Raw genomic sequence first — 27974 nt, 5'->3', positions numbered from 1 at the left:
GTTAAGTGGATCCGACCGATCCGAGACCCAGTCTACATCCTATTTTGTGTTGCGCAGCGCAACTAGTGCAGAGTACCAGTGTACCTGTCAGTTCAGAACGACAATACACGTGCAGATGTGATTGGACTTGTAATTCTTATGTAGTTTATTACCTTCGTCAACATTATTCTACGAGATGTCAGAGGGCGGCTATCAAGTTATAACACAGAGTGTTGTCAACGTCAGAGTGACAAGCAACGTAAATACTTTTGGAAGTGAAAGACGTTTCCAGAAAGATCTGACAATCTCTGACTTGAAGGTGCGTTTGTTAGACATAACGTGTATATTTCTAATCTTGGTAACAGTCATCAGGCTGCTTATCCTCGTTAATGGTTCCATCCCTCAGTCTACAGCTATATCTGTTCCAAATTGAAGCTGAGGTCAAACTACGCTGACACACTGGTGGATCCAGAGCATGGGGAAAAGCTTACATGTTGCATTATCTTCGCAGTTCATATCCTCTTCCTGCCCATTTCTTTGCGCAGATATAAAGTTGTTTTCAATGATTTTATCAGTGGAATTGGTCTCTTGTCCTACGTGCAATCAATATGATAATCATGTATTCTGATGAAAAACATATTGTGAAGGATTTTTGTTTTCTGTTTCTGTTTTATGATGAAAGATGTATTTCACAATCTAGTCATTAACAACGTACTGGCTAGCGAACAGTTATCCAACAGTTATCGCTGCGTATCAGCAGGGATAATCTACAACAGGGATAGCTTTGCTTTCTTTACCATTTGTTCTAATTAGCGTGTGCCTCGTCATGCTCCAACGCACGCAGCGGCTTGGTTCGTTCCCAGTGCAACTTCAGCTGCGTTTAAAGAACCACTAAACTTTGTTTTTTGTTACTCTTTTAACCATTACATATGAAAGATTTGTGGTTAGTCTTATGCGGAACACCAAATTTATTCTTTAAAAACTTGTGGTTAATTAATACCGAGCTATTAAAAGTGGCCAAAAGTCGCCTGCTTCCCTCTCGCCCGCCCTAACGAAACCACAGACAGGTTACGTAACTCTGTCGCCAGAGCACTGCAGTGACGTCATATGAGGAACGATTTTCAGTTAGTTGTATAGAAAGTGTGTAGCACGCTCATCATTTTGATGATTTCTCGACATCAACGACGACATGCCGAATCGTTGCTTTTGTCGCCAATTGCTCCTAGGGTCGAGGCGATGGTGTCACCATGCACAGATTTCCACAGGACCCTGCAGTTCGTGCTAAATGGGTTATGTTTGTGAGCGGCGGCGTTGTGGAAGCCTGAAACCATATCTTACTTGTGTTCAGATCGGCTTCACAAAAGTTAAAGAATCAAAACTACTTACTAGGTGTAGTAAAATATGTATATGATTGATGACCATAAAGATTTTCCATGACATAACGATTTCTTCCTCGGAAGTGAGGTTGTGGTCAAAGTAACAATAATATTGTAAGTAGTATTATATTGACACCCACCTCGCTGCCAAGAGAGAAATTGTTATGTTATACGCTATGTCATGCAAAATCCTATTGGCCATCAATAAAATACATATTTTACTACCAGTAGAAAGTAATTTTGATTTTGTAACTCGGTGAAAACAAACCTAAATAGCATTTATCCTCAGACTGGCGGATGTTCCCAACAATGCGCTGCCATTTTTGAAAATCGTAACGTCTGTTAGAATTAATGAGATTATAGTTTGTTTTCATCAAGTTAGAAAATCAAAACTACTTTCTACTGTGAGTTAAATATGTATTGGAATCATAACCAAACGGATTTTGCATGACACAACTTATAACATAGCGATTTCTTCCACGGAAGCGAGGTGGGGGTCGAAGTCACAATACTGCGCGATAAATTTCTTGCTACATTCACATGGTTAATGTCCACTCACCAGTATGTAGATACTAGTCAATGTGCGTCTTTATATTTGGTCTTATAATCCTAATTAGTTTATTATCATACTTGTATGCATTTTGAAACTAAATAAAAAGCAGACGATCTGCTGATACTTATAGTGAATTTATAACAGATCTGTAATATCTAGACATTTTATAGTTTGCCAATGTGAATCATAATTCGCACACACACCCTTGTGTATGTTGTCTGTCTCATTACACTTCACGGCGAAAACAATGATTCTGTTGAATGCTACGACAAATGAATAAAAACAACATGCAAATATTAAAATTAAAACAGATTAAAGTTATAAGAACAATATCAGGCCATTACCTTGTTCGAGGAATGTATCCATCAATATCCACAAAACTGTTCCAAATGAAGTGTCTCTTAACAGTTTGATATACGAAAAAGTGATAAATCTTTTCAGGTATTGGTGTGTAGTCTCATTGGTCACCCAAGATAGCACACCTGGCAACTAATTGCATAATGTCCGCCTTTCTTTAAAAAACAGTAAATTAGTTAGCCAATAATGGGCAATCAATCAATGTATTGCCGGTTAATCCTTTGAAAGAAGGACGTTGTTTTTACGCAGACACCGACACGACAGAGTGTATTCAGTATAGATTAGTAAATCTACATACATAAACACTACCTTTTGACAATTCCGCTGTATAAGATAAAAGTAATTAATCAATCAGCGTGTTATCAGTTAATCCTTTGATCGATGTTTATTATGTTGAATATTTACTCCAGACACAAGAAATGCCAAATGGGAACCTTTGTCGGGTAATCTAAGTGTGTTACCACTAATTATACCTGTTATAAATTCATTAACTGACCAAGTGAATGATGACAAATAACATGTGTAGGTTTATACCACCTAACACGGGTTACAACAAGGGAGTATTAATTGCTGTATTGCATGTGAAAACTTATGGGCCGACACTGTTTTGAGAATACAAACAGATTTTTACTTGACATGATTAAATATCGAGGTAAAAAAAACACAGAAATGGGATCAATTTGGATCAGTCATTATATAAATAGGGCCTAACGACACCAATCGATTTTGACAGAATCGTCTATGAAAACAAGTTGTAACTCGGAAACTAGGCAAAGCAGGAGACAAAATTAAATGACAGTAGATTGTGAGAACATATACCTTTCATTTTCCACAACAATTGTCACGATTTCAGGTTTATACAAGCCTGTAAACAAGATAATTTACCCCCTAAAATGTAGATGAATTCTGCATCGGCCCTCAAAGCTATTCCTCATATGACGTCACAGAGACGCGCCGCTCTGATTGGTTGAAATTTCGTTCGCGGGTGAGAATTGTGCACTGTTGTCAAAAAGGTCGATTTAAGTCAATTAAAGGTCGAAATGAGTAGTTTTAATGACGGGGTTTCATTTATAACGATGCCAGTTAGTGATTTATGTATTTGTACCCCCTAGGGTTTATGTGACCTTTAACAGTAGATACTTCAACCTGTTTATTGTATCAGTCGGAATTTTACAATGAATGAATGAATGAATGAAATAAAGAAAAAGAACAAAAGAAAGAAATACATATGTGAATGAATGAAAGAATAAAGGATACACCACGGCCATCCCTCCCCAAACATGTTAAAGAACGCAAAACTATCGCTTGAACACATGTGTTAACATCAGCTGTCCTTTTTTTAAAAATCTACTTTGAGACATTTTTACACTAGTAATTCATTCAGATATCTTATTGCATGTGTGGAATGGCATGGACATTGACAGAATGTTAACTGACACTGTCACACACCCCTCAAAAACAGAAAGTTTAGAACTATCACAAAGCGTTGTAAACACCTTTCCAGTTTTGTCAAATACTAACATAAACAAGAAAGAAAGAAGTTTAGAACTATAACACACAAGCATCACAAGCATCAATGGCGGATCAGAACAGATCGGTGATATGTCATATTTTTCACACACCTCAAATACACCCTAACAATTGTTTTTAGTTATAAAACTATCACTATTACTTGCAAACACCTTTCAACTAAAGGTATATTTCCTTTCTAAAAATTAAACGAATATGTGAAAGAAGTTTTTAGCGAAAGAATTTAGTCTTTCTTCGCTGTGTACCGAGAAGTGAAGCCAGTGAGCTACAACATGCCGACTTTACTACAAATCTACTGTACTAATACTGACACTAATAACAATTATTTGTCTTAAAATGAAGTGAAAGAATAGGTAACTTATCTTCTACATGTAGGTTTTCAGTTGACACGACTCACAACACTCATCGAATGCAATCAGCTGTTGAAAATAAACCGGGCTCAATCTTAAAAACTACCCTGCCGCCATATTGGCTACACTGGTCACGTGACGAGCAGAGGCTTACGCTAAGGGGCTTTTCGAGGAGTGACCACTCCCATTTATATAGTCTGCCTGGTAACAGTTATCGCAAAGATGTCAGTATCACATGTTCGCAGTTCCGGTCAGTTACAATTTGGGTATTTTTTCCTCACGGTATTTGCCAACTATAAAGGACAGCAAAAGAAAATTCTTCACGGCAATTAACATAAGGGAGAACTTCAAGATAAGGTAATGAACCCTATCAAGATTTTTTAACTTAGTCGGTGTCCCACAACCTATATAAAAGCAAGTTCAAGTTCACAAGTCATTGTTTCATTCCCTGTCAATCTATTGTAAAAGAAACACTCAAATACATACATACATACATACATACATACATACATACATACATACATACATACATACATACATACATACATACATTTGTATAGCGCCGATATCCAGCTCAGCTCAGCTGCTCAAAGGCGCTTTGTTTTTCCCTTGTTCACTGGATGTCAATCTCAACGGCACATCGTATTGTCAATCTCAACTCCGTGGGGAGCATACAACTCTTGCAGCCACTAGGCGCACCGAGTTATTGTGGCATTCCCATCCTAACGAGGTACCCATTCACAGCTGGGTGGACTGGGACACATAGTCACAGTACTTTGTCCAAGTTTACTGCACGTTGCTGTACCCTCAACTGGGTGTTTGCACGTCTTCATGTGGCCACCATCTGGTCATATACCAACGGATTCGTGGGTTCTTTTAAGTGCAAAGGGTTGTGTACTGTACACTAGGTGTTGTGACAACACTGAAAGAGTCTGCACACAAAGTTGACTCCAAGGTTTTTACACCCGGTCACAGGTGGGCTCGATCCCGTCACCTCAAGCTCGCTGGATCACTAGCCTGGCGCTTTAGCCCGTTCGCCCACCAGCACATAGTCACAGAATGAATTATTAGAGGTTACTGTTTGATATATATATAATTTCACTAATGGCATGAGAAATTTCGAATGGCGATAACTGTTACAGTTAGTTGTGAGAAAACATCTATTTGTACTGCCATGATTCCCTTCCGTCGCGTTATATAAAAACATGATCTGCGGCAGTGAACAATGACTGAGTGAGCGAGTTTAGTTTTACGCCGTACTCAGCAATATTCCAGCTATATGACGGCGGTCTGTAAATATTCGAGTCTGGACAAGACAATCCAGTGATCAACAGCATGAACATTGATCTGCGCATTTGGGAACCTATGACATAAGTCAACCAAGTCAGCGAGCCTGATCACCCGATCTCGTTAGTTGCCTCTTACGACAAGCATAGTTGCCTTTTGTGGCAAGCATGGGTTGCTGAAGACCTATTCTACCCCGGATCTTCGGGGTCTGAATAGCTAAATAAGTATCATAATTAATTCTTTTTCATTAATTTAATGAACGTCTGAGTAATTTTGTAAAATATTGCTAAAATATGGCGATAACTGTAGAGTGAATCTTATTATGTGAAAGACCAATAAGGCATCCTCTTTGAAAAACAGCATTTCTCTCATCAAAATTGTCTGATTATTGTCGGTGTAAGTAATGAAGTGTTGTGATATTGTTATGACATGTTTAAATTAATGTAGTTTTCAAAATGTTTTAGTCAGTTATGCACAAGATCCTAAAATAGGTTTGCATCACGTCAGATGTAACGTTTTCCAGATAACCTTTGGCAACATTACTGTCACTATATATTTCTGAGTTCTTAGAGTCTGTTTCCATGAATCTGACTTTAATCACATTCCATATGACCATCTCCCATGAATAGATACAGTTTTGTAGTGAAGAGACCTGTGAAGATCCGGGTTAGAATTGATCTTCAGTAACCCATGCTTGTCATAAAAGGCAACTAGTGGGCTCGGGTGGTCAGGCTTGCTGACTTTGTTGACACATGTCATTGTATCCCAGTTGCGTAGATCAATGCTCATGCTGCTGATCACTGGATTATGTGGTCCAGATTCGATTATTTACAAACCGCAGCCATATAGCTGGAATAGTGCGCAGTAAAACTAAACTCACTCCCTCACTCACTGGTAATGAAGTAGTGACAAGTGTCATCATTTACTAATGTACTGAAATGTGACCATTTATGATTCCCAGAAGGACTTAGTTAAATACGACATACTTCGTGCCTGTTAATGAGGCAATGTTTAAGAACACATGGTGGCAAGGCCAAAGCTGTCTCAGAAGTATTATTCTTTTTGCTATGCAATTATAAAATAAATCTGAGCACTTACACAAAACACTTGCTGGAAGCAAGCTATTACTTGTAACATTTGTTCAGAATTGAGACCCAACTGCAAAATCGGAGGTATGTAGACACACATGATGGAGGAATGTGGTTTGTTGAAACTCTTGATGATACGTTCAATTACAGAAGTTTATACAGTAGACTTTGATCTCAACATTGAATTATTATTACATAGTCAAACTGGATCATGGTAGGTGTTAACAGGCTCAATTGTTACATGTTTGGTGTTGCAAAAGTTTGGATTGACACAGAATCTTTAGGTTCTGTCAGGAAGTCAGAGCTACAGATTTAACGTTTGATTAGCCTCATTCCTGCTAGCAAAGTGAGTTTGTTTGTTACTGATGACAGAACAAGATTGAGCTACTGACGGGAGCATCATCTGGAACTATGAAGCTGTCACTAAATGACAAGGACAACAAGATGGTATGTCAGCTGGACAATGAGGCTGCACTCCTTGGCTCCTACCCTGTGGAAGATAACATGATTATACATGTAAGTCTCATCACATTCTCACTCTTCAATTCTCATGTTTTCAACATCTATACTATCACGTAACTCTATGTATAGTAGTGGTATCTCTGTGCTTTAGTTAAGTGCATATATAGGATCTAACAGCAAATGCAATGTATCTTGACTCATAATATATATATTTCAAGGCAATAAGAATCTTATAGCACTGGATCAACAAGTCTGAAACCTCATGTGGTTCCTATTGAAATATCTATTTGTGGTTATTTCTTCTAACTTCTCTAAGAAAGTGTAATCCCAAATCTAACATATGTTACATTTGACCACTTTCTAAAATGGCATTGTGTATTTCATAGCTTTCGGCCGTGGGAGCCGTGCCAATTAACACTTATCAGAGGGGTACACAAAGTCCGCAGTCTAGACTACCAGTTGTCCCACTTCCATTTTTGACCAAAAGACGTTACAATATGGTACTTGTTGGTCCCTGCCTGGCGCTCGGCATTAATGGGTACAACAAGGACTGGTCAGCTCGGAGTCAGTATAATGTGTCTGAGTGGGGTATTCATGCTTCACTGCGGCATGGTATCTCAGTGGGCTAGCACTATAAAACCAGCTTAAGTCTGGGCTAGTACAAGCAGCCGCACACACACACGCATGCACGTCGTCATGAGCGAAATATTCTCAAGCACGACGTAAAACCCAATTTCACCTCACCTCACCTCACCTCACCTCACCTCACCTCACCTCACCTCACCTCACCTCACCTCACTTCCATTTTTGTGGCTGAGCGGTCTAGGCTTCTGACTTTGTGTGCTGGCGATTAGGTGCCTGACTCTGAGGGTGTGGGTTCGAATCCTGGATGGGACTCAACCCAAAAAGTACTAGAATCTGTACTTTACTAAGAAATTGTAATCCCAGATATAGCATATGTTACATTTGACCACTTTCTAAAATGACATTGTGTATTTCATTTTTGATTGCAGCTTTGCACTTTGATGACAGTGGAAGTTAAATTTCTTATCACATTTTCTTTAAAAATGTCATGAAATGTTGTACTTACCGGTATGTTTTTTTAGAAATGGGGCTTAACACATAGTCCACTTTTTGCAACATTATAAAGTTTGATGTTTATTTGACCTTTAGTAAGTTGACCATACATTGTTGGCACCAATTATACATTATTGAAAATAACATTTATGGCCATCAATGCACTGTGACAAGTCGTTACGTAAGGCTGTCCTCTGTGAGGTGCACTTTATTGATGCAAACAACCTGAGTGGAATATCTACACCTGTCATTGGGCTGTACCATCATTTTAAGACAGCATCCATTTCTTTGTAACTTCACAGGTAGAAGATAAGTCTCTGATACTTGGAGAATATGAAGATGTTTCAAAAGTGAAGAAGTATGAAATGACTGCAGAAGACTATTCAAAGCGATCAGGTGACAATGGTTCATTATTTGACAACATATTCAGTTTCATAACATGATCAGTTAGGGTGTCCATATTTAATTCTGTGTTTCTCATAGCGTGACTGTTCCCAGATTGGGTCGGACAGGCAGGCTTAATAAAAAAGGGAGAAAAAAATACTATTCAATGTTCAAATATGAGTGTATACTCTCCAAATGCATTGGGAATCACGGTAACAACAATAAAGTATCCTTAGATTTACTTCAATATTCCAGAAATATATTTCAGTAAAAAACAATCAAATGAATCCACTTATGGGATTAAAATAGCCATGAATCGCCACTTGAACAGTGATGCAAAATTACAGTCTATTCCTCAAGCCTGTAGTGTTTATTCACATATTGTGTTACATGAGACACTTTACATTTTGAAATCTATTCATTATTGACAGATCGTCATCATTATCTACAACAATGTGTAGATTACAATCATCATCAAAATCATCTTCTGAAAATAATTGTTTTTGTACAGACTATTTGAGTTAAAGCATTGTGAATGGAGCTTTGTACTATCTATTTGTATGGGTTCCATTTCGAGAGGTAATGATATTGTGACTTGCAATCCCTTGCCAGGTACTCATTAAAACTTGACATAACTCGTTGTGAATACTTTGTCCTTCGTGGGTTGTTTGTTAATCTTGGTGTTTTACTCATATTTATTATCAAAATGACTTTCATTGCAAATTATGAAAAAAATGATATCTATGCTATTGCTAGATTTATCAAAGTAAATTATAAAGTTGCAAGATGATATCATGTGTTGATAAGGAAAATTATAGTCTTTGATACCACAAAATACCTGCTGGAGATTGATTGTTATCATTTTCAATGAAATTTAATACATTTTAAACTTGATTTTTATTTTTTCTTGTGGTGAAACATTTTTTGTTCAATGGGCGGTGTTTAATTGAGAATGGTTGGTGCAAATATTGTTTTATTGTATGGGCGGGTGGGATTTTTACTGGCGGCAGGAGATGAGAAACACAGAATTAAATACGGACGCCCTTACTGAAACAATGGTTTGTCACTATTCTCTTTCAGTTAAAAGAATCCTGACATTTAAAAAGTCATAGCAGCCATGGTAGCTGAGTGGGTTTGGCGTCTGACTTTTTCTGCTGGCGATTAGGTGCCTGATTCTGAGAGTGTGGGTTCGAATCCCAGATGGGACTCAACCCAACAAAAGTACTAGAAATCTGTACTTCACTAAGAAAGTGTAATCCCAAATATAACATATGTTGCATTTAAAAAGTCAAATTTTCACCAATTATTGAGTGGATTTTCAATAAATCATTATGAAATTTGACATGCAGTTTATATGCGTTATAATATCTTACATTCAGCAGCCAATGCTCCAACTGGATAATCCATACTTAAACAGCAGCATTTTAGCAGCTGCTGTCAGTTCCTGTAAATACATTTTCACAGTTTTCACTCACGGTTAAATCAGACCAGACACAAGACATGTTTGGAACATCTAGAAGTTTTACCAGACTATCGGGCTGGCTAACTATTAATCTAGACTGTCCGTCAGAAATCTAGCCCATCTCAGGCTGTCGGACGGGCCTTATTTCATACACTGGTTAAATTCAAGCCAATCCCATTGAAACACCAAAGGCTCATACTTAGTTTTAGAGTCTTCATTTGTGGGGCAAGGTAACAAAGTATCGGCTGGTGTTTCTTTTACATAATCTGTTTCTTCATGGGCATTGCATTGTGTATGATTACTGCTTATCAGTGTGCAGAGTATTGAACAGCTATACAACTCTATGCAAAGCCACAGAGGGAGCACTCTAACCATTTTTAACATAGTATTTGTGAGTACAAGATTTGGAGTGATAACAAGGTTACAATAAAAATAAATTCACATTTTTTGGCAATCCTGGTACTTTGTTTTATTTGCTTGAAATTAGTTCCCACTGTGCACCATCATGATCTCTCTGAAATTTTAATGCATGCTATTTGAAAATTGTGTTCACCAAGAGCATTGTCTAGAATGAAGTACTACCAAGCAAAGAAGAATTTACTGGCATTCTTAGGGTGGTTTCACGTCGGAAAAAGTCTTTAGTAACCTGTGTATAAGATCGAGGTCGATAGGGATGTTTGTTTGGATCTTTTGCTCAGATGCCTTTTTCTTCAGATACTTTTTAGAGCCTTATGCTGTGCATTTGTTAAAATATTTTAAACCTTAAATGAAAAATGTTGACAATCTTGTGATTCAAGTGTAGCTCATGCTATATATACTTTATGTATTGTTTAAAGTATGATAGCTAGTGGCATGGAGCTTTGTTCCTGTAAGTTGCCTTGCATTGGACATGTGGTTTCACATACCAGATGTAAAGTTTCAAACCAGATGTGCATGTAATGTTGTCAGTGTAGCTACAGACTGGGACTGTTTTAAACCTCTCTTGAATTAGAGAGAGAGAAATTGTTTATTTCGTCTCACCAAATACATTTACAGAGTGTAAAATACAATATATGACAAGTTAAAATGTATAAGACACCATAATGGTTATGAGAGATGTTAAAAACATGTAAAATCTATGACATCACAAACCATGAAAAAGTAAATGTAAATATATTAATATTGAGCATAATGGAAAACCTTTCACACCATAACAACTATCATAATCACATCGAAAACTCACAGACAGATGTGTTTTGTCCAACTGAAAGTGATACCATTGCTGTTCAAATGGAGTTAGTTTTGTGAGGCATGTTAACTAATACTGGTATAAGGTTGTATGTATTTCACCAAAACCCAAGGTAATGGTGTAGATGTAGAAATGAGTGACAATATATAATGCTTTCTGGGGGATTTCTTGAAATGGCATTGAGGAGGCAGTTAGGTTCATGTAGATCATATTCGAGTTCATTTTCTAGGACATTGACTGAATTCTAACCAAGATATCCTGAAGACGTTTGTTTTAGTAAGATAATAAAGAATATCTCAATCTGGAAAGTCACTGTATATTGTATAGCTATTGTTTTAGTAAGATAATAAAGAATATCTCAATCTGGAAAGTCACTGTATATTGTATAGCTATTGTTTTAGTAAGATAATAAAGAATATCTCAATCTGGAAAGTCACTGTATATTGTATAGCTATTGTTTTAGTAAGATAATAAAGAATATCTCAATCTGGAAAGTCACTGTATATTGTATAGCTATTGTTTTAGTAAGATAATAAAGAATATCTCAATCTGGAAAGTCACTGTATATTGTATAGCCATTGTTTTAGTAAGATAATAAAGAATATCTCAATCTGGAAAGTCACTATATTGTATAGCTATTGTTTTAGTAAGATAATAAAGAATATCTTAATCTGGAAAGTCACTGTATATTGTATAGCTATTATTTTTCCTTATCCTGACTCATGCTCTTTTGCTTGTCTTCTTCTTCTTGCGAACATAGTGGAACACTTGTATCTCCTTAATTGAAGCTCCCTTCAATGTAAAATCACTAATTAGTACTCACCAAGAGTTGCCTCCCTTTGCCTTTGCGCGGGAAAGGCGTCGCCACCTTCTGGCCTCATGCTTCACTCTCTCCTTCTTCGCCCAGTGAGCAGGATGTGAGAGCACCTGTGTCTCCTTACACACTATATCCTTTGGTTATTCTTAGTTAGTTACCTCCTATAGGTTACTATAGAGGTGTAGCTAGTATCCTTCATTAATATGTATTGATAATTATTCGTATTTCTATTGTTTATTCACGGGATTTCGTGATTGTTCAGCTAGTTTACGTTGATGAAAATCTGTACTATTTGTAGATTACGTTTTCCGCTGCTGACCCGCATTTAATATGCCCTAGCTGTACTACGCCTTGTGCGTTTTCTTAACGTTGCAGTTACTGTATTAATCTATCTAATTCTGCTTTTAATAAATATCATCTTTGCGTCTTGAGACGTGCAGCAGATAGGTCACGCAAACAAGGTTTAGACATGGCCGATACATCGGAACCCCTAGCCAGTCAGCTGCTGTTGGACGACCCCCTCCCGTCTGGTGTTCCGCTAGAGTTTCCCTCGGAGGAGGGGCGTGGGATGCAGTCCGCCGTCTCCAAGAAGCGTCCTGCTTCCCCAGACATCCCGTCATCGCTGCCAAAGTCTAAGAGGGCCTCGACATCTACTCAACGCAGACTCCGTACCCCCAGGGCAGCGTCTACCTCCAAGGGAAAGTCTACGAAGTCTTCAAGAACCTTCTCAGCCCGAGATTGTTCCAGCCGCTGAACTGGGCCTCTATGATGATCAGCCGATCATCATTCCCGATCTACACCACAAGAGACGACCGGTGTCGGCAACAGTTACGTCAGCACAGATCGCCATGCAGCCTGATGTGTCTACACCGATGTCAGACGATCTTCCTGAGGGCCCCGTCGCTAACATCACAGAGAGGGCACCGACTACATCGTCGCAGACCGTCCCAGACGACCTGATGCGGCAAATCATGAAGATGATGGAGGACCACTACAGACTGGAGAGACAACCAGCCCAGGACCTGAGCCTTCGCGAAGGCTCCAACATAGACGACATCCCAGAGGGACCCCCCGTCAACGTAGCAGCCACGACTAAGCCACCTCCGCGAAGGAAGTCACAGACCACCTCGACGAAGGACCCAGATGTACAGCCTGCGCGAAGGCTTTATAGATCATCACCTACCTCGGCCTCATCCTTAGATTCGGACTCGGACCACCAGACTTCATGAAAGCCTTCGCGAAGGTCAAGTCGTCGCTCCCCAGGACCGGACGCAGAGGATGCTTCGCGAAGGTCTTCATGAAGGGCACCAGTAACAGGCTCTAAATCATCTTCGTCCAGAAGGTCATCGAGGGATTCCACAAGGGCTTCGTGAAGCTATCAACATTCACCTCACAGATCTCCGCGAAGGTCAACCTTTAGACGCAGCTCGTCAGGCCGTTCACCAAGACGATCCCCTCGCCATTCTCCATGCCGATCACCTCGCCGATCTCCTCGTAGATCACCACGTCGATCTCCTCGCAGGTCACCACACAAGTCTTCACGGAAGTCCCAAGTCAGGTCTCCTTTAACGTCACCCTGTACAGTGGTAGAAGCACATAGCCCACCATCAGAAGAGCATCAACCTCTTATCAGCGATCCCGTTGTAGAAGATGATGGAGGCATCATTTTCTCAGACGCTGAGATACGTTATTGGATGGTTAACAACCTAGACCTTTCTTCACCTTCCAAGAGTGGTAACTCGGCGCATACTTACCTGATGAAGGAGGACGATGCAGACGCCATCACCTTACCTCCGATCGACCCGATTGCTGCGGTGCCACAGAATTTGGACACAGCCTTCCATAAAGCCACTAAAGTTCAAACGCCACACTTACCGCACTTTCACGCTAAGAAGTTCTCAACCCATAATATGGACCCCTTCCTCAAGGCACAAGACATCGATGATAATTACAAAGTGATCAATGATGTCAAGAATAAGAACTAAAAGATTGACGATCGCAAGCTGGTTCAGATAGAAACCATGACAAGGCGTATGTTCTTTGGCCTTAATAGATCTAGAACGATCAATGAGACTCTTATCACCAGATTTCGAGACACGACTTCTGAAGATGATAGAATGATCTACTCGGCCCTACTTATGCAGAAGGACCAGCAGTTCCTAACGGATCATCTCACATCAGTCTCATCAGCGCTAACCTTAGCTCGTCGTGAAGGCCTCCTCGCTTCCTGCAGCTGGGGTGAGCAGTTTACAGCTCCACTCTATACAGCCCCGTGGTCCTCACCATCCATCTTTGACGGAGGAATAGAGAAAGTCTCCAAGGAAGTCACTAAGGATTCTAGAGAAGTCCTTATGATAAAGTCGATGGACACGCTAGCCAGCGTCATCAGGCAGACTTCACAAAGATATTCAGGGAAATCTAAATTCACTGGATTACAGAGAGCACGGGATAGGAAGATGGCCAGCTCCAGAGGAAAAGATTCTTTTCGTCGCCCATATGGCAACTACAGAGGAGGATCAGGAAGAGACTGGACACCCAGAGGCCACAACAAGCAGGCCATAGAAGTACTAGATCAAGTAAACGTCGAACCAGGCTTCTACTCCCCAGTTTTCTTAGTACCCAAGAAAAACTCCAAGGAGAAATACAGACTCATTTACAACATGAGCACATTCAACAGGGATTATCTACGCAAACCGCCAACGTTTCGCATGATACATCTACCTCAATTACGGCAGTTAATTCGTCCCGTGGATTACATGGCCAGTATAGATCTGCAAGACGCGTATCTGCACGTATCTACACATCCCGATACATCCCGAATCCAGGAAATACCTACGATTTACACTAGACGGGCTGCATTACCAATGGAAAGTACTCCCATTCGGAATATCATCGGCCCCCTGGTTATTCACAAGAATAACGAAACCTATCGTCACCTACCTACATCGTCTAGGGCTACGCAGTGCGTTTTACCTCGACGACGGGATACAAGTAGATCAAGATCCACAGCGTCTCAAACTACAGTTAAACTACATCATCAAGCCACTAACACAGCTAGGATGGTTAGTAAATTTACTCAAGTCGGACCTAGCAACCCTCGCAAGATCTGCAATTTCTAGGCATTCGATTTATCACGACTCTCAACCGTATCGTCGTACCAGAAGACCGATGGCTCAAGATCCAACAGACCATTCCTCTAGCCCTACTCTCTCATCAATGCTCATCTCGGCGACCTACAGAGGCAGACCAGTTTCAGTCTTCATCAAAACACCTCAGACCTCATCTACTATGGTGGACCTCAGACCTCAGGTACGAATGTCTCGCGAATGCTCATGGGCATTTATTTAACAGAGCCGGAATTCAAAACCCATCTATATATAGACGCGTCGCTCCAAGGCTGGGGAGCTCATCTCGCCAACCGGACGGCTTCAGGGTTATGGAATCAGCAAGAAAGCAAACTCCATATAAACATGTTAGAGATGAAAGCGGTAATCAACGCCATACTTCATTGGAGCACCATTCTGCAAAAGGCGCATCTGATGATTCATACCGACAACTCGACAGTGGCGTTTTATGTGAACAAACAAGGCTCAACGAGATCACTGAACCTATTGACTTTATGCTTTCAACTGTTCGATCTAATGGACGATCTCAACTTACATGTCAGAGCATGTCACATTCCCGGAGCCAAGAATGTACTAGCAGACGCACTCTCTCGGCCACATCTACCGTCACCGACAGAATGGATGCTCAATACAGAAATTTTTGCACAGATTATCAAGCAAATAGGAGCTCCGCTAGTAGATCTATTCGCCACTCGCTTCAACAATCAGCTAACGACATTCGTATCACCAGTCCCGGATCCACGAGCGTGGGCAACGGACGCTCTAAGCATATCCTGGGAAGGCCTCAATGCGTACGCGTTTCTGCCGCCAGCGATAATCCCTCAAGTGTTACAGAAAATCAGACAAACACAGAGCCTCCAACTCACTTTGGTCGCGCCCTACTGGCCAGCCAGAACGTGGTTTCCCATTCTAATTCAAGAAATCGGACAACCAACACTAGAGCTACCAAAGCGCTCGAATCTATTAGTACATCCACACACCAAACAGGTGCACGGAAACCCTGAAGCATTCCAACTTCACGTATGGACTGTATTAAAATGTGTTTAAACAAGAGAGGTTATTCAACCAGAGCGGCAAAAGCAGTCACGCTTGCCTTACGCTATTCTACACGTAACTTGTACGACGACAAGTGGCACAGTTTCGAAAATTACACAGCAAAAAAGGGATTTACAGCGAGAAATGCTACACATCCACAAGTGGCTGATTATTTGTGTTACCTACGCCAAAACAAACATTTAAAAGGCTCGACACTCTGAACATATCTTACCGCGTTTAGTTCTGTGATAACTATGAGAACGGGTGTCAAGCTAACCAAGACGCCAGAGTTACTGGCCTTACTACGTGCTTTCCGATTGGAAGATCAGAAACGGAAGTTCCACGTCCCAGCTTGGGATCTTAATATAGTGCTCCAACACCTCACAAGTGAGGCTTATGAACCGTTGGAATCGACAACCTTTGAATTTCTCTAACAGAAAACCTTGTTCCTGTTATCTCTAGCGACGGCAGCCAGGATGTCAGAAATTCACGCCCTAATTTATGAGAGGATACAGTTTGATGACAATCAAAACACAGTGCACTTGGGACTAAGATGGGATTTCATCGCCAAAAATCAATTGCCAGGTCAACCAGACAGATTATTCCATATTCCTGCACTCTCCTCGATTCTCGGATCTCAAGATACACTGGACTTATCTCTATGCCCAGTCAGAGCTCTCTAAATCTATCTACAACGTTCCAAAACAAGGCGACGACTTCTCAAACGATTATTCATCCCTTTATCGGCAACAACTCAGACAGAAGTCTCTCGTACCACCATATCTATATGGATAAGAACTGTCATACTTCGCGCCTACAAGGCTGCAGGACTCGACCCTCCAAGAGCATCTAATCCCCATGAGATCAGGGCATTGGCTTCCACACTCGCTCTACATGGTAACTGTTCATTAAATACCATCATGGAAGGCTGCTTTTGGAAATCCGACATGGTGTTTGCTAATCACTATCTGAGAGATATCACCACCGAGGACGTCTCAGGTATTCACCATTTCGGTCCCATGGTCCTCGCACAGCAGTTGACAGTCCCTCGTAGACGTTAACACATAGTCTTACGAGATTATTATGTATAATTCATACCAGTATTATCTAGCTTATAACTCTACGGAGTTTTAGGGCTATTTATATGCTTAGCTTAAGTCTACTCAGCCTTAAGCCCAGTACTGATGGTTATGTACAGTTGGGTAGCTTCTCCATGTTGGAGTCGCTTTTTATACCTTTATTGCTATTATCATAGTATATTTTTATTGTAATACCCCATCTATGGCAGTGTATAAACTTATGGTTTATAGTAGCAGGAATTATCCTAAGTCAGTGCCATTATTAAGTTCCCATAAGGGGGTTATTACAGTTATATATATATAAATCACTAATTAATTTTATAAATCCAAAGTATTCTGTTCTTTCCCACCTCCGTTTCCGTAGGATTCTACAAGCAAAAGAGCATAAGTCAGGATAAGGAAAAATATGTAATTTTTAGAGTAAAATTGATATTTTATACTTATCCTGACTCATGAGGTAAGCCCTCCCATCCTCCCCACATAACACTTTGGATTTCCCTGTAAATTCAAGTGTTGGGCTCGCTATATCAGGAGAGAGTGAAGCATGAGGCCAGAAGGTGGCGCCTTCCCGGCGCAAAGGCAAAGGGAGGCAACTCTTGGTGAGTACTAATTAGTGATTTTACATTGAAGGGAGCTTCAATTAAGGAGATACAAGTGTTCCACTATGTTCGCAAGAAGAAGAAGACAAGCAAAAGAGCATGAGTCAGGATAAGTATAAAATATCAATTTTACTCTAAGAATTACATGTTTTAGTAAGATAATAAAGAATATCTTAATCTGGAAAGTCACTGTTTATTGTATAGCTATTGTTTTTCCTCAATTTTCAGACAGTGTCAGGTCATTTAAAGAAAGAAACAAGCTTGGACGTTTTGATCCAGAAGAACAAGCTCGTAAACAGAAAGAAATGCAGCAAAAGGATGAAGAAGAAAAGGCAAGACTTGAAGAAATGAAGATAGGTGACCGGTGAGTGTATGATGTATGAAGCTGTCCACATCGCAAGGGTGTAGGTTTCCATTTATACCAACATTATCAACCTTTCCATTACATACACAACCCGTAAAAATGACCCTTCAGTAACCCATGTTTGTCGTAAGAGGCGACTAACGGGAGCGGGTGATCAGGCTCACTGGCTTGGTTGACACATGTCATCGGTTCCCAATTGCTTAGATCGATGCTCATGCTGTTGATCACTGGATTGTCTGGTCCAGACTCGATTATTTACAGACCGCTGCCATATAGCTGGAATATTGCTGAGTGCGGCGTCAAACTAAACTTACTCACTATTACATACACAACAAAAATCATGCTATTTCTTGGCAGTGAAGACTGAGCGCACAATTTCCTAAACACATCCCCCCTGATGCATAACATGTTTGTCCCATATATAAATCTGCATACAAGAGAAATGTCTAGTTATACATACAAAAGTGACTGACTTCCTTCATACTTTAAAGTAGTAGGGAATATCACTTGTAGATAAGCCGATTTCATGGATAAGCCAAGGTCCCAACTTAATCTTTACAAGCCGATCAAACAATGCCGATCAAACAATTAGCTATCCAAATGGTCTGGTACATAATTATAATTAATATATCAACAAGTCTCTATTGAATTGCACAAGTTAGTTCTGTTTTAACACTGTTTCATAATAATATCATGTTTGCTTATTTGGACTAATGTTTGTAATGTAATGTAATAATTTTACAGAAAACATCATTCAATAGTAGGGCTGTGCAATATAACCGGTTAACCGGTTCAGACATGAAAACAATACGTATTGCGATAAGCTGATCGAAAACCGGTATTTTGACATGCATTCGGAAAACTTTGTAACACTCGGAAATCTTTGGATATTTCCGTTGTTCACACCAGAAGTCATGCATTTGTTGTAACTGACTGAGTTTGGTTTTACGCCGCTTTTAGCCATATTCCAGCAACATCACGGCGGGGGACACCAGAAATAGGCTCATTTGTTGTAAAATGGTGTGGTGATGATGATGATGATGATGACTGATGATGATTTTGGCAATGGTGTGGTGATGAAGATGTTGATGATTGTGGCAAGTGTGGTAATGGTGGTGGGAATGATCGTGGTGAAAATTACATTTAACTGGATTGAAGTTCTGTTTGAAGTTGTGTTCTTAATTTGTGTTCAAGTGTTTTGCAGTGTTTTGGATCTGAATGTTTTGAATATTCATTCATTAATGACCAGTGATCTCTGATATGTCCTGACCAAGTCAAGTTGCTGCCTAAAATCTCAGGGCTTTTATGAGAGTGGAGAAACTAGTTCAAACCAGTAACCACTGTGTTAATGATATTAACTTGCCCTTGTCCTTGTTTCATTTGTCCCAAATATTATTTACATTTTATTTTGTCATGGTTAAACATTTTTTAGTAAAGCTTAATCAAGCATAGTGATTTTGTTGTGGTTTTGCGTTATAAATCAAGCATTAACTCGATTATAAGTAGTTTTTGTTAAAACAACTTCTTGCAATATATTGCAATACATATCGCAATATATGCGTTCGCATCGCAATATATCGCAATATGAAAATTCTCTGCAATACCCACCCCTATTCAATAGTGTTTATATGAATTGCAGCAAAATCACTCCTGCAGATGATTACAAATTCTGTTCACACATCACAATCATATTGCCACGACTCACACCTCACGCCTGGATTATAAAGACTGAATGATTAGGCGTCAAAAAAAAAAAAATTGTGATGGAAATAGCGAGATCGTGCAAAACAACTGCAGTGTGACATTTATAAAATGTGTATGACGATACATGAAAGTGCTGCCTCATAAATTTAGTTTAATATTATTTGAATTATATATGCATTTGAAATAACACAATGCTAGAATATATTTCTCTTGGTAAGATAGTCGTGTAAGATCCTATTTTTCCAGTACCTGCATAAAACTGAATTTCTGTTTTATCATTGAGTGTTTTAATTAAATCACCAATAGAGGGGGTGGTGGGGGATGCACAACTGATTTTTCCATCCCAGCTCAAATACACTCAGTAATCTTAATCGCTGTAATTACCGTATATGACCATCTATAAGCCGAATTTTGAGGACCAAAAAAAGCAGTCTGTAGAAGGGGGTCGTCTTATCCATGGGTTACGCTTTCGTCAAACTTTTTTCCAGGGGTAAGAAAACAACATCGTATCACTTTGTGTGAACAAACAACAGAAGACGACTTTGTCAGTAGAGACCTCAAATTTGCAATTAAACATCACTAGACAAGATTATTTACCTTTTAAGTTACTAGTATAAGTTGTTTTTGCTGGGCATTGTATTATTTGCAGGGATTAAGATTACTGTGCGTATTTGTACACAAAGCCGGAAATAGCAATCAGCTGTGCACACGTTTCCCGGCGAACAAGTTCAAACATGCACAATAATATAACGGGACGAATTCTGATGCAGTCATCAGTAAAATATACGATTTTTATTGGACTGAGTTGTGAGGGTCACCCATAAAACTTGTGGTCTGGAAATTGGAAAGAGGTGTTTATTTGAGAGTTTACAGATTGGTCTAGAAATTGGTTAGGGGTACTTGTTTGAGAAGGGCGTTTAAGACAGCGAATGTCATTTGTTGAAATTGTGTATTTTCAAACCCGAGGTGATGTCATTAATTAGACTTGCATATAATCTTTTGTTAGCTTTGCAATTTTTGTTAGCTTTGCAACATATTTTCAAAATCTGTCCAGCATTGGACATGTGTTTCCCAACCATAAGTATAGCCATTAACCCCCTAGCACTGCACGACAGTGGTTCCAGGGGGTGTATATATGAAATGAGAAATCATACATTTATCTGCGTTAACTTTCCTTTGGACAGCAGGTACAATTAAAAGAAAGACTTATTGAAAGTTTTTTATCCCCCGCCGCGCGTTTAGCGGGAAGCGGGGTATATAGTATTAGGCTCCGTCCGTACGTACGTATGTACGGATTGGAATATCTTAAGAACCGTTAACTAGATCTTTTTCATATGTGGTACCTTGTTTCATCACAGTATAAGAAAGGTCCAACTCAGGTTTGGTGACCTTGACCTTCATTTCAAGGTCACAAAGGGACTTTAACATTTTACCTGCATGTTAAGTTATATCAAGAACCGTTCACTGGATTTTCTTCATATTCAATACCAAGCTTTATCTAGGGAAGGCGCAGGGCCCAGTCGATTTTGGTGACCTTCACTTAATTGTCAAGGTCATGGCGACACTTTGAAGATTTCAACATGTAAACCTGCATGTTAAGCTATCTCAAGAACCGTTCCCTGGATTTTCTTCATGTTTAACACCAAGTTTTATCCAGGGAAGGCGCAGGGCCCAGTCGATTTTGGTGACCTTCACTTAATTTTCAAGGTCACAGAGACACTTTGAAGATTTCAGCATATTAACCTACATGTTATGCCTGTCAGCGAGATACCTCAAGAACCATTCACTGGAGTTTCTTCATATTTGACACCAAGCTTCATCCAGGGAAGGCGCAGGGCCCAGTTGGTTTTGGTGACCTTCACTTAATTTTCAAGGTCACAGAGACACTTTGAAGATTTCAGCATGTTAAATTGCCTGTTAAGATAGTCAGCAAGATATCGCAAAAAATATTCACTGGATTTTCTTCATATTTGACACCAAGCTTCATCTAGGGAAGGCCCAGGGCTCAGTCAATTTTTGTGATCTTCACATAATTTTTAGGGTCACGATGACACTCTGAAGATTTCAGCATGTTAACCTGAATTGTCAGCAAGATATTTTAAGAACAGTTCACTGGATTTTCTTCCTAGACTTTCAAGACTTCCCTTGAATGTTTTTCAATAAGCAATTTCTTTAGTACTAGTTTTGCATATTTCATACACTATGACATTCATGTCAAGGTCAAAGTCAGTCTTGAAAATATGTGTGTGTTTGAACAACTGAAGAGCAAGATAGCAAGAGAGGTTGACTGGTCATGTTTTTGTTGACATTTAACTTCATCTTAAACTTTCATTACTGTATAAGTTTGATTTGATCATTTGCGGCGGGGGATTATGTCTCCTTAGTGACAATGCTTGTTGACATTTAACTTCATCTTAACCTACGACCTTCACTTTCATTACTCTTTAAGTTTGATTTGACATTTGGCGGCGGGGGATTATGTCACCTTAGTGACAACTGCTTGTTTGATTCTAAAATGGATGAGGAATTCAGTGATGTATTTGTCGTATCTGAGTGTGAAATGTACGTGATGTAATACATGTCTCATGACTGGCCTTGGTGAAACGTGATTTTGTAAACAGTATCCAGTATGGCAGAAAGCTCACTTTGGCATTCGTGTTCCTGTATTTTTAAAATCCCACACAATTATAGGTTTATCAGCAGCGTTTCAGAATTATTATTAAGCTATTTTTTAAATTCAGTACTCCTGGTAATTAGCCGATCTTTTACATTTCAAAACATGCACCAAATAATGTTGTGAATCGCGATTTCATAATGTGTAAAAAATGGCGACATATACAATGACGTAGCCAAGTTTGAAAGGTCATTTTCAGCATGTTAGCTTTGTTGAAGATAATAGTTGATGGTATCAAGAAACAGGACATTTCCTGCAGAATTTCAGACATGCATTAATCAGTGGCTGAAGTACCGTAGTGCTTTTCGTTCTTTAGGATTCTCCAAAAAGAAATTTCCTGGTCTGTAGTGGTGTCAAAATGTTGATGTTTTTGTCCAGACCAAAACAAGTAGTAACTATTCTTTCATAAAACCAGGTTGGTGTCTTTTCCTTTTTACAGAATTTTTAATATACGTTTTTCTGTTTCCATGGCAATAAATTTGACTTTGACCCATGTTGGAGTATACCTGACATAGAAATGAGAAGATCTCATTTCCAGTTACACGTTATTGTTTTGACAACTACTCATGCATTCAGACAGAAAGACAAAATAGAATTTCCCTCATCAAGTTGGACTTGAAATACCAGCCAGATGATCTGTTCATTTAAATTTGTGAGGGCCAGGGACATTTGTCATCTTGTTAATGTACTCAAATGACTTCTTGTCCTTGCATGTTACAGCTGTGAAGTCCAGATCACTGGTCAGCCCACACGAAGAGGAACAGTAAAGTATCTAGGTAAAATAGCTGTAAAGTATTATTATAACATTAATATAGGTGGTAAGGTGGTTTTAAGTTATCAATTTAACATCAGAATAGTTGGTTCGAGGGCCGTCACAGGATACAATAGGATTTCTTCTACCAAAGTTGAGTTCCAATCTTGGATCGTTTGATTCCATCTACTGATGTTTAACACAACATACTGGGGGAGGTTCTTGGAAAATCTCTCCAACATTAATTCCTTGAGAGATGTTATTCAAGTTCAAGTTGGGTGAGTCCATAGGTTGCTGGTTTTGTGTGAATCTCACACAGCATTGAAAGCCTTCACTGAGTTTGCTGGTGAGAATGAAGTATCGCATAAAGGGATGTTTTACATCCAACACCAGTAATTCATTCTTTAATATATATAACATCAAAATGTTTTTACAAATTTTGAATTTCTAATTAATTTTAAATTGTGAAGAGTTATTCTGTTTCACATGGTTTACACCCACCCAGCTGTCCCCTTGCCAATCTGGTGCTAAGATGGGAATGGCAAGATTGGGTCATAATGTGTGCTGTGCACCCAATTACCTGTCATGAGAGGCAACTAAATTGTATGTCCCATTTGTCGTGGTGGGGGTGGTGGGGTAGCCTAGACGTCCGCTCGTCATGCCGAAGACCCGGGTTTGATTCCCCACATGGATACAATGTGTGAAGCCCATTTGTGGTGTCCCCCGCCATGATATTGCTGGAATATTGCTAAAAGCGGCGTAAAACCATACTCACCCATTTACCGTGAGCTGTGCCCATGTGTCATTTGGGGCATGTAGTCTGATAGTTGAGGGCACTGGTTCTAGGAACAAGGTTCATTTGCCCAACAGACTACTTTGACCTTGACTTCACATCCATGGTGGTTTAAGAAACAGTGCTTTTATTACTTTTCGGCCTGGCCTTCAAAGTTGTTGTTTGTGGTTATGTTTATACTTCAATTACATAATTGAATGGCCCTTATTGGCACTCAGTGGCACGTAGGGAGGATGAAATTATAATACCAGCCATAGATTACCAGCCACCCCAATTTCTGTTGACATCAAGATTTCTCCTTACACAGGGTAATTGAAGGTTCTACTTCCTGTTATAATATCTGCAGGTGACACTGACTTTAAGCCTGGTCTGTGGGTGGGAGTGCAGTACGATGAACCACATGGCAAAAATGATGGCAGGTAAGTTGAAACAATCATGAATAATTTGTTTTAACCAAAAAAATCAAACCTTCATGGTCTGCAGATTAGGATGTTTATCAGCAGACTGCACTGAATGCAGTAAGTTAAAAAGGTTCCACAAACAAGATAAAGATTGCTAGCTGCAAAATGTCTTCATTATACCTTATAGAAAATTATGAAATCGGACTGTGTCTGTGGTGATCAAAGTTGACAAAACTACCTTATCATACTGATAATTGATAGGTAACAGACAATTTAGATATGCAGCTTAGATCCAACCCTGGGAAACCATCACCTGACAGCATTTCACACATGTACTGATTTTAAATATACAAAGGAAACAATCAAGACATACAATTTTCAATGTGTATATTGTGATGGGAGGCACTGGAATATAACAGAGAAGGTGTATTGATGTACTTTACATCATTACGTTGTACTGAAATGTAAATGTACTGGGAGCATGGGTAGCGATTTATGGTCATGCATCAAATCTTGGTCGTTGGTTCCATTCCGTTCCAAGGTTGTTCCAGGGATTTCACCTAAGTGAATTGTACAATTCTGAGACTTTCCATTATGGTCAGGGTCATGCCATACTTCCTTTGTGAACTTAAAGTAATGCTGATACATGAGAAAGCTTCTATCTTTCAGGAAATAGTGGTGATGTACTTGCTAAAGTCGGAAATAGAAAAAAACTGTATTTTCTCATTTATCTCTACAATTTATGTAGTTGATATGTGCAAGTGTGAAATATCTGTTAAACTAAGTTCGGCCTAACTACAAGTCTCAGTGGTAGGGACATAAGAAACGTAGAAAAAGGACTTTACTGAGGAGAGATTAGTGCAGAAATTAGCAATGCGGGTTTTTTCTAAGTCCAGAGCGATTTATTTGGAACAGACCATGGCTTTATACAAGTTAGTGTGAGACGATATTGTATTACAATTGACACTTTTTAAATGCCCAATTTGAAATTAGACGTAGCTTCATTATAAACGATAGCTGGCATGAAATATAATAACTTTCATGCTGAAACTATTAAGGATTTAGCTACCATGCAGTCTCACTGTCACTATAAAAAGAAACAGATAGGAGGGTTTGTCTCAAAAGGAAAACCTGGATGGGTGTCGCAAACAATCGTTGGGGTCGGGCTTGGGGATAGAGATGATCAGCTAAGATAGAAAATCCTTCAGGGCAATTATACTGGGGAAGTACACGGCATGTCATAACAATGTACAAATAATATCCAGTCCTGTCGATCTTCGCGATCGGGTGGTCATGCCACCTAATACATTCAATACGATGCGTCTCCATGGTTTTCAGGTATCATACTCTTTTACATATCTCAACATAAAACTTCATGAAAGAAAGACACGTAAGATGTTTATCAATAGATGAGGGGCATAGTCAACACACATGAAAAAGCACAAAATATCTTTGAGATGACCCCTTGTGCCTGCAGGCAGCACATGCATTTCATGCCAGGTGAGTCGACGGTCCGTCGTCATACCTGGCTGAGCGACCTAATTGCCATCTATAGTCTGAACTATAGTTTTTCAGCAGCTATTTGTATTTTTTCTAAGTTTTGCCCGATTTACGAGTAAGCATGGTTTTCTGGATATTCTATTACGCATCCCACTGAATGACAAATTAGGCCGAAGTGGGTTATTTCAACATGTGCTATTTGCAGTTGTGTAAATTTTAGGGATACAGAGTAACAGCCTAAAAACAGTTTGTTTCTATTTCCGACAGTACTTTATCACCTCAAGATATTTAGGCCACAAAAATGGCATGATAGAAAAGTAAATTGTTGATGGCTCAGTGTTGAAACCAGTGTACCAGTGTTGCACAAGATTTATTGTTGCAGAATAAAAAAACATTGTTGCATTTACTTTTAATTGTTCATGACATATCCAGATGAGTGTCATCACAAGTTTGTATAATCATTAATTAAGTGAATGAACATTTTTCAGTGTTAGTGGCAAGCAGTATTTCAGTTGTCAACCCAAGTATGGAGGATTTGTGAAGCCCCTGAATGTAAAAGTAGGTGACTTTCCTGAAGAAGACTTTGGGTTAAGTGATGAAGAGATGTGAAAGAACAGCAGACCAAGTTAGCTCTCCTGATCCAATGTCATTACCAGAAATGTTATCTTCAGAGCTGATTTGCTGCAAGGTTGATGACATGCCTTGGAGAGAATATTGCAGTGAAAGAGAAGTTGTGAATCGAGAGTTCCTTTCAGTGTGATATAAGAAAACCTGAAAGATGAAAATAACTTTGTCTCCCATGTCCTGAATTGAAGCATACCTAATGGTCCAAGAACTTCACCTGGTTTGTTCAGGAGGATCTATCATATGTATGCTCAGTGCAGAATTGCATCAGGGAGACTGTTATGCCTGTGGGCAGTTGTGATGAACCACACAGAAACACTGAGAGAAGATCGCTTAACCAGTAAAGCAGCTTTCAAGGACAGTATGTTGCATGGCCATCTCTTAGTGTATGAACAGCTACATTTATATACAGTGGCTATTTGTTCTGCTTGTGGCTCGTGATGTGCCCTTGGAAAGTAACATATATCTTTAAGCCCCAACATCTACACAAACACATTCTGTGAGGCATTGTTATTGCAATATTTGGTAGACTTCATTGTAATGGACTGTAAAGCAAAGTGCACTGTCTTGCTGTTTTTATTGTATTCCAAACCTGCTGGATCACTTGTGTACAGGTTTGTGTCAAACTGACATTCCTTTTGACTTTAATACTAAAGTGCAGAAATCCTTTTAATCATGTTCATTTCCCATACATTATTCCACAGATTGAAATCCTAAAGCTGAACATTTAAAGTATTGTAGTCAATGTGCTGGTTCTAAACGTTTCAAAATATAACGATTAAGGCGGAAATGGAGATTTGTTATAAATATTAGCATCTACTATGATGTTAATGCATTCTGTCAAAAGTTTTGATGTGTTGGAACAAACTACAGTGTACCAGTAATTGTTTTGACACATGTTTTCTTGTAATTCTTTTGTTAAATTGTTTGTTTTGAGAATGAATTAGATGAATGTTGTTGCTATTTGCTTTTAATCAATAACACTTAGAGAACTATATGTTGGTTAAGTTCCCTTTATGAAGGCCCTGGATCAGTTCATTCCTTCGGGGATGGCAATTTTCCGCTGATCCGCGGATTTCAGCAGATTTTATTTCTCTTTGATCAATTCAAACCCCCCATTCGGTGACACAATACATGTACATGTGTATTAGGTTTTCAGCTGAAAATAGATTTTCCTGTTGCCATCCCCGTTTCTTAGTGTAGTATCATGCTGGACTTTGGATCAGTCCACACAGAGTGTAACTTATGGAACTAAATATGGCTTGCAGGATGTGCATGTTAACATGAAAATCTTGTTGCACTAGATGACACCAGGTCGCTCATCACAATATCAACAGATGTGTATAATTGAGAAAATAAAGTCTTTGATCCCAGA

General features: G+C 39.3%; 1 protein-coding gene across 1 annotated transcript; it reads left to right on the top strand.

Annotated features, from left to right (window-relative positions):
• Positions 1-25: 25 nt before the first annotated feature.
• Positions 26-27974, top strand: LOC124286618 (tubulin-folding cofactor B-like). Its single transcript, XM_046722999.1, has 7 exons — positions 26-298; positions 6893-7036; positions 8362-8455; positions 18017-18152; positions 23251-23306; positions 24421-24493; positions 26464-27974. The coding sequence occupies exons 1-7, from the start codon at positions 176-178 to the stop codon at positions 26582-26584; spliced, it is 747 nt and encodes a 248-aa protein (XP_046578955.1). The 5' UTR covers positions 26-175; the 3' UTR covers positions 26585-27974.

The sequence above is a fragment of the Haliotis rubra genome, unplaced genomic scaffold (assembly GCF_003918875.1).
Source record: "Haliotis rubra isolate DU_JTF1 unplaced genomic scaffold, ASM391887v1 Scf388, whole genome shotgun sequence".
NCBI lineage: Eukaryota > Metazoa > Mollusca > Gastropoda > Lepetellida > Haliotidae > Haliotis > Haliotis rubra.
Note: the sequence above shows the minus strand (reverse complement) of the source record. Positions and strands in the feature narration are given on the sequence as shown.

Coding starts and splice junctions, on each gene's coding strand:
- LOC124286618 (XM_046722999.1), top strand. CDS start 176: ATGTCAGAGGGCGGCTATCAAGTTATAACACAGAGTGTTGTCAACGTC. Junction 299..6,892: donor TGACAATCTCTGACTTGAAG/GTGCGTTTGTTA, acceptor TACTGATGACAG/AACAAGATTGAGCTACTGAC. Junction 23,307..24,420: donor AGGAACAGTAAAGTATCTAG/GTAAAATAGCTG, acceptor TAATATCTGCAG/GTGACACTGACTTTAAGCCT.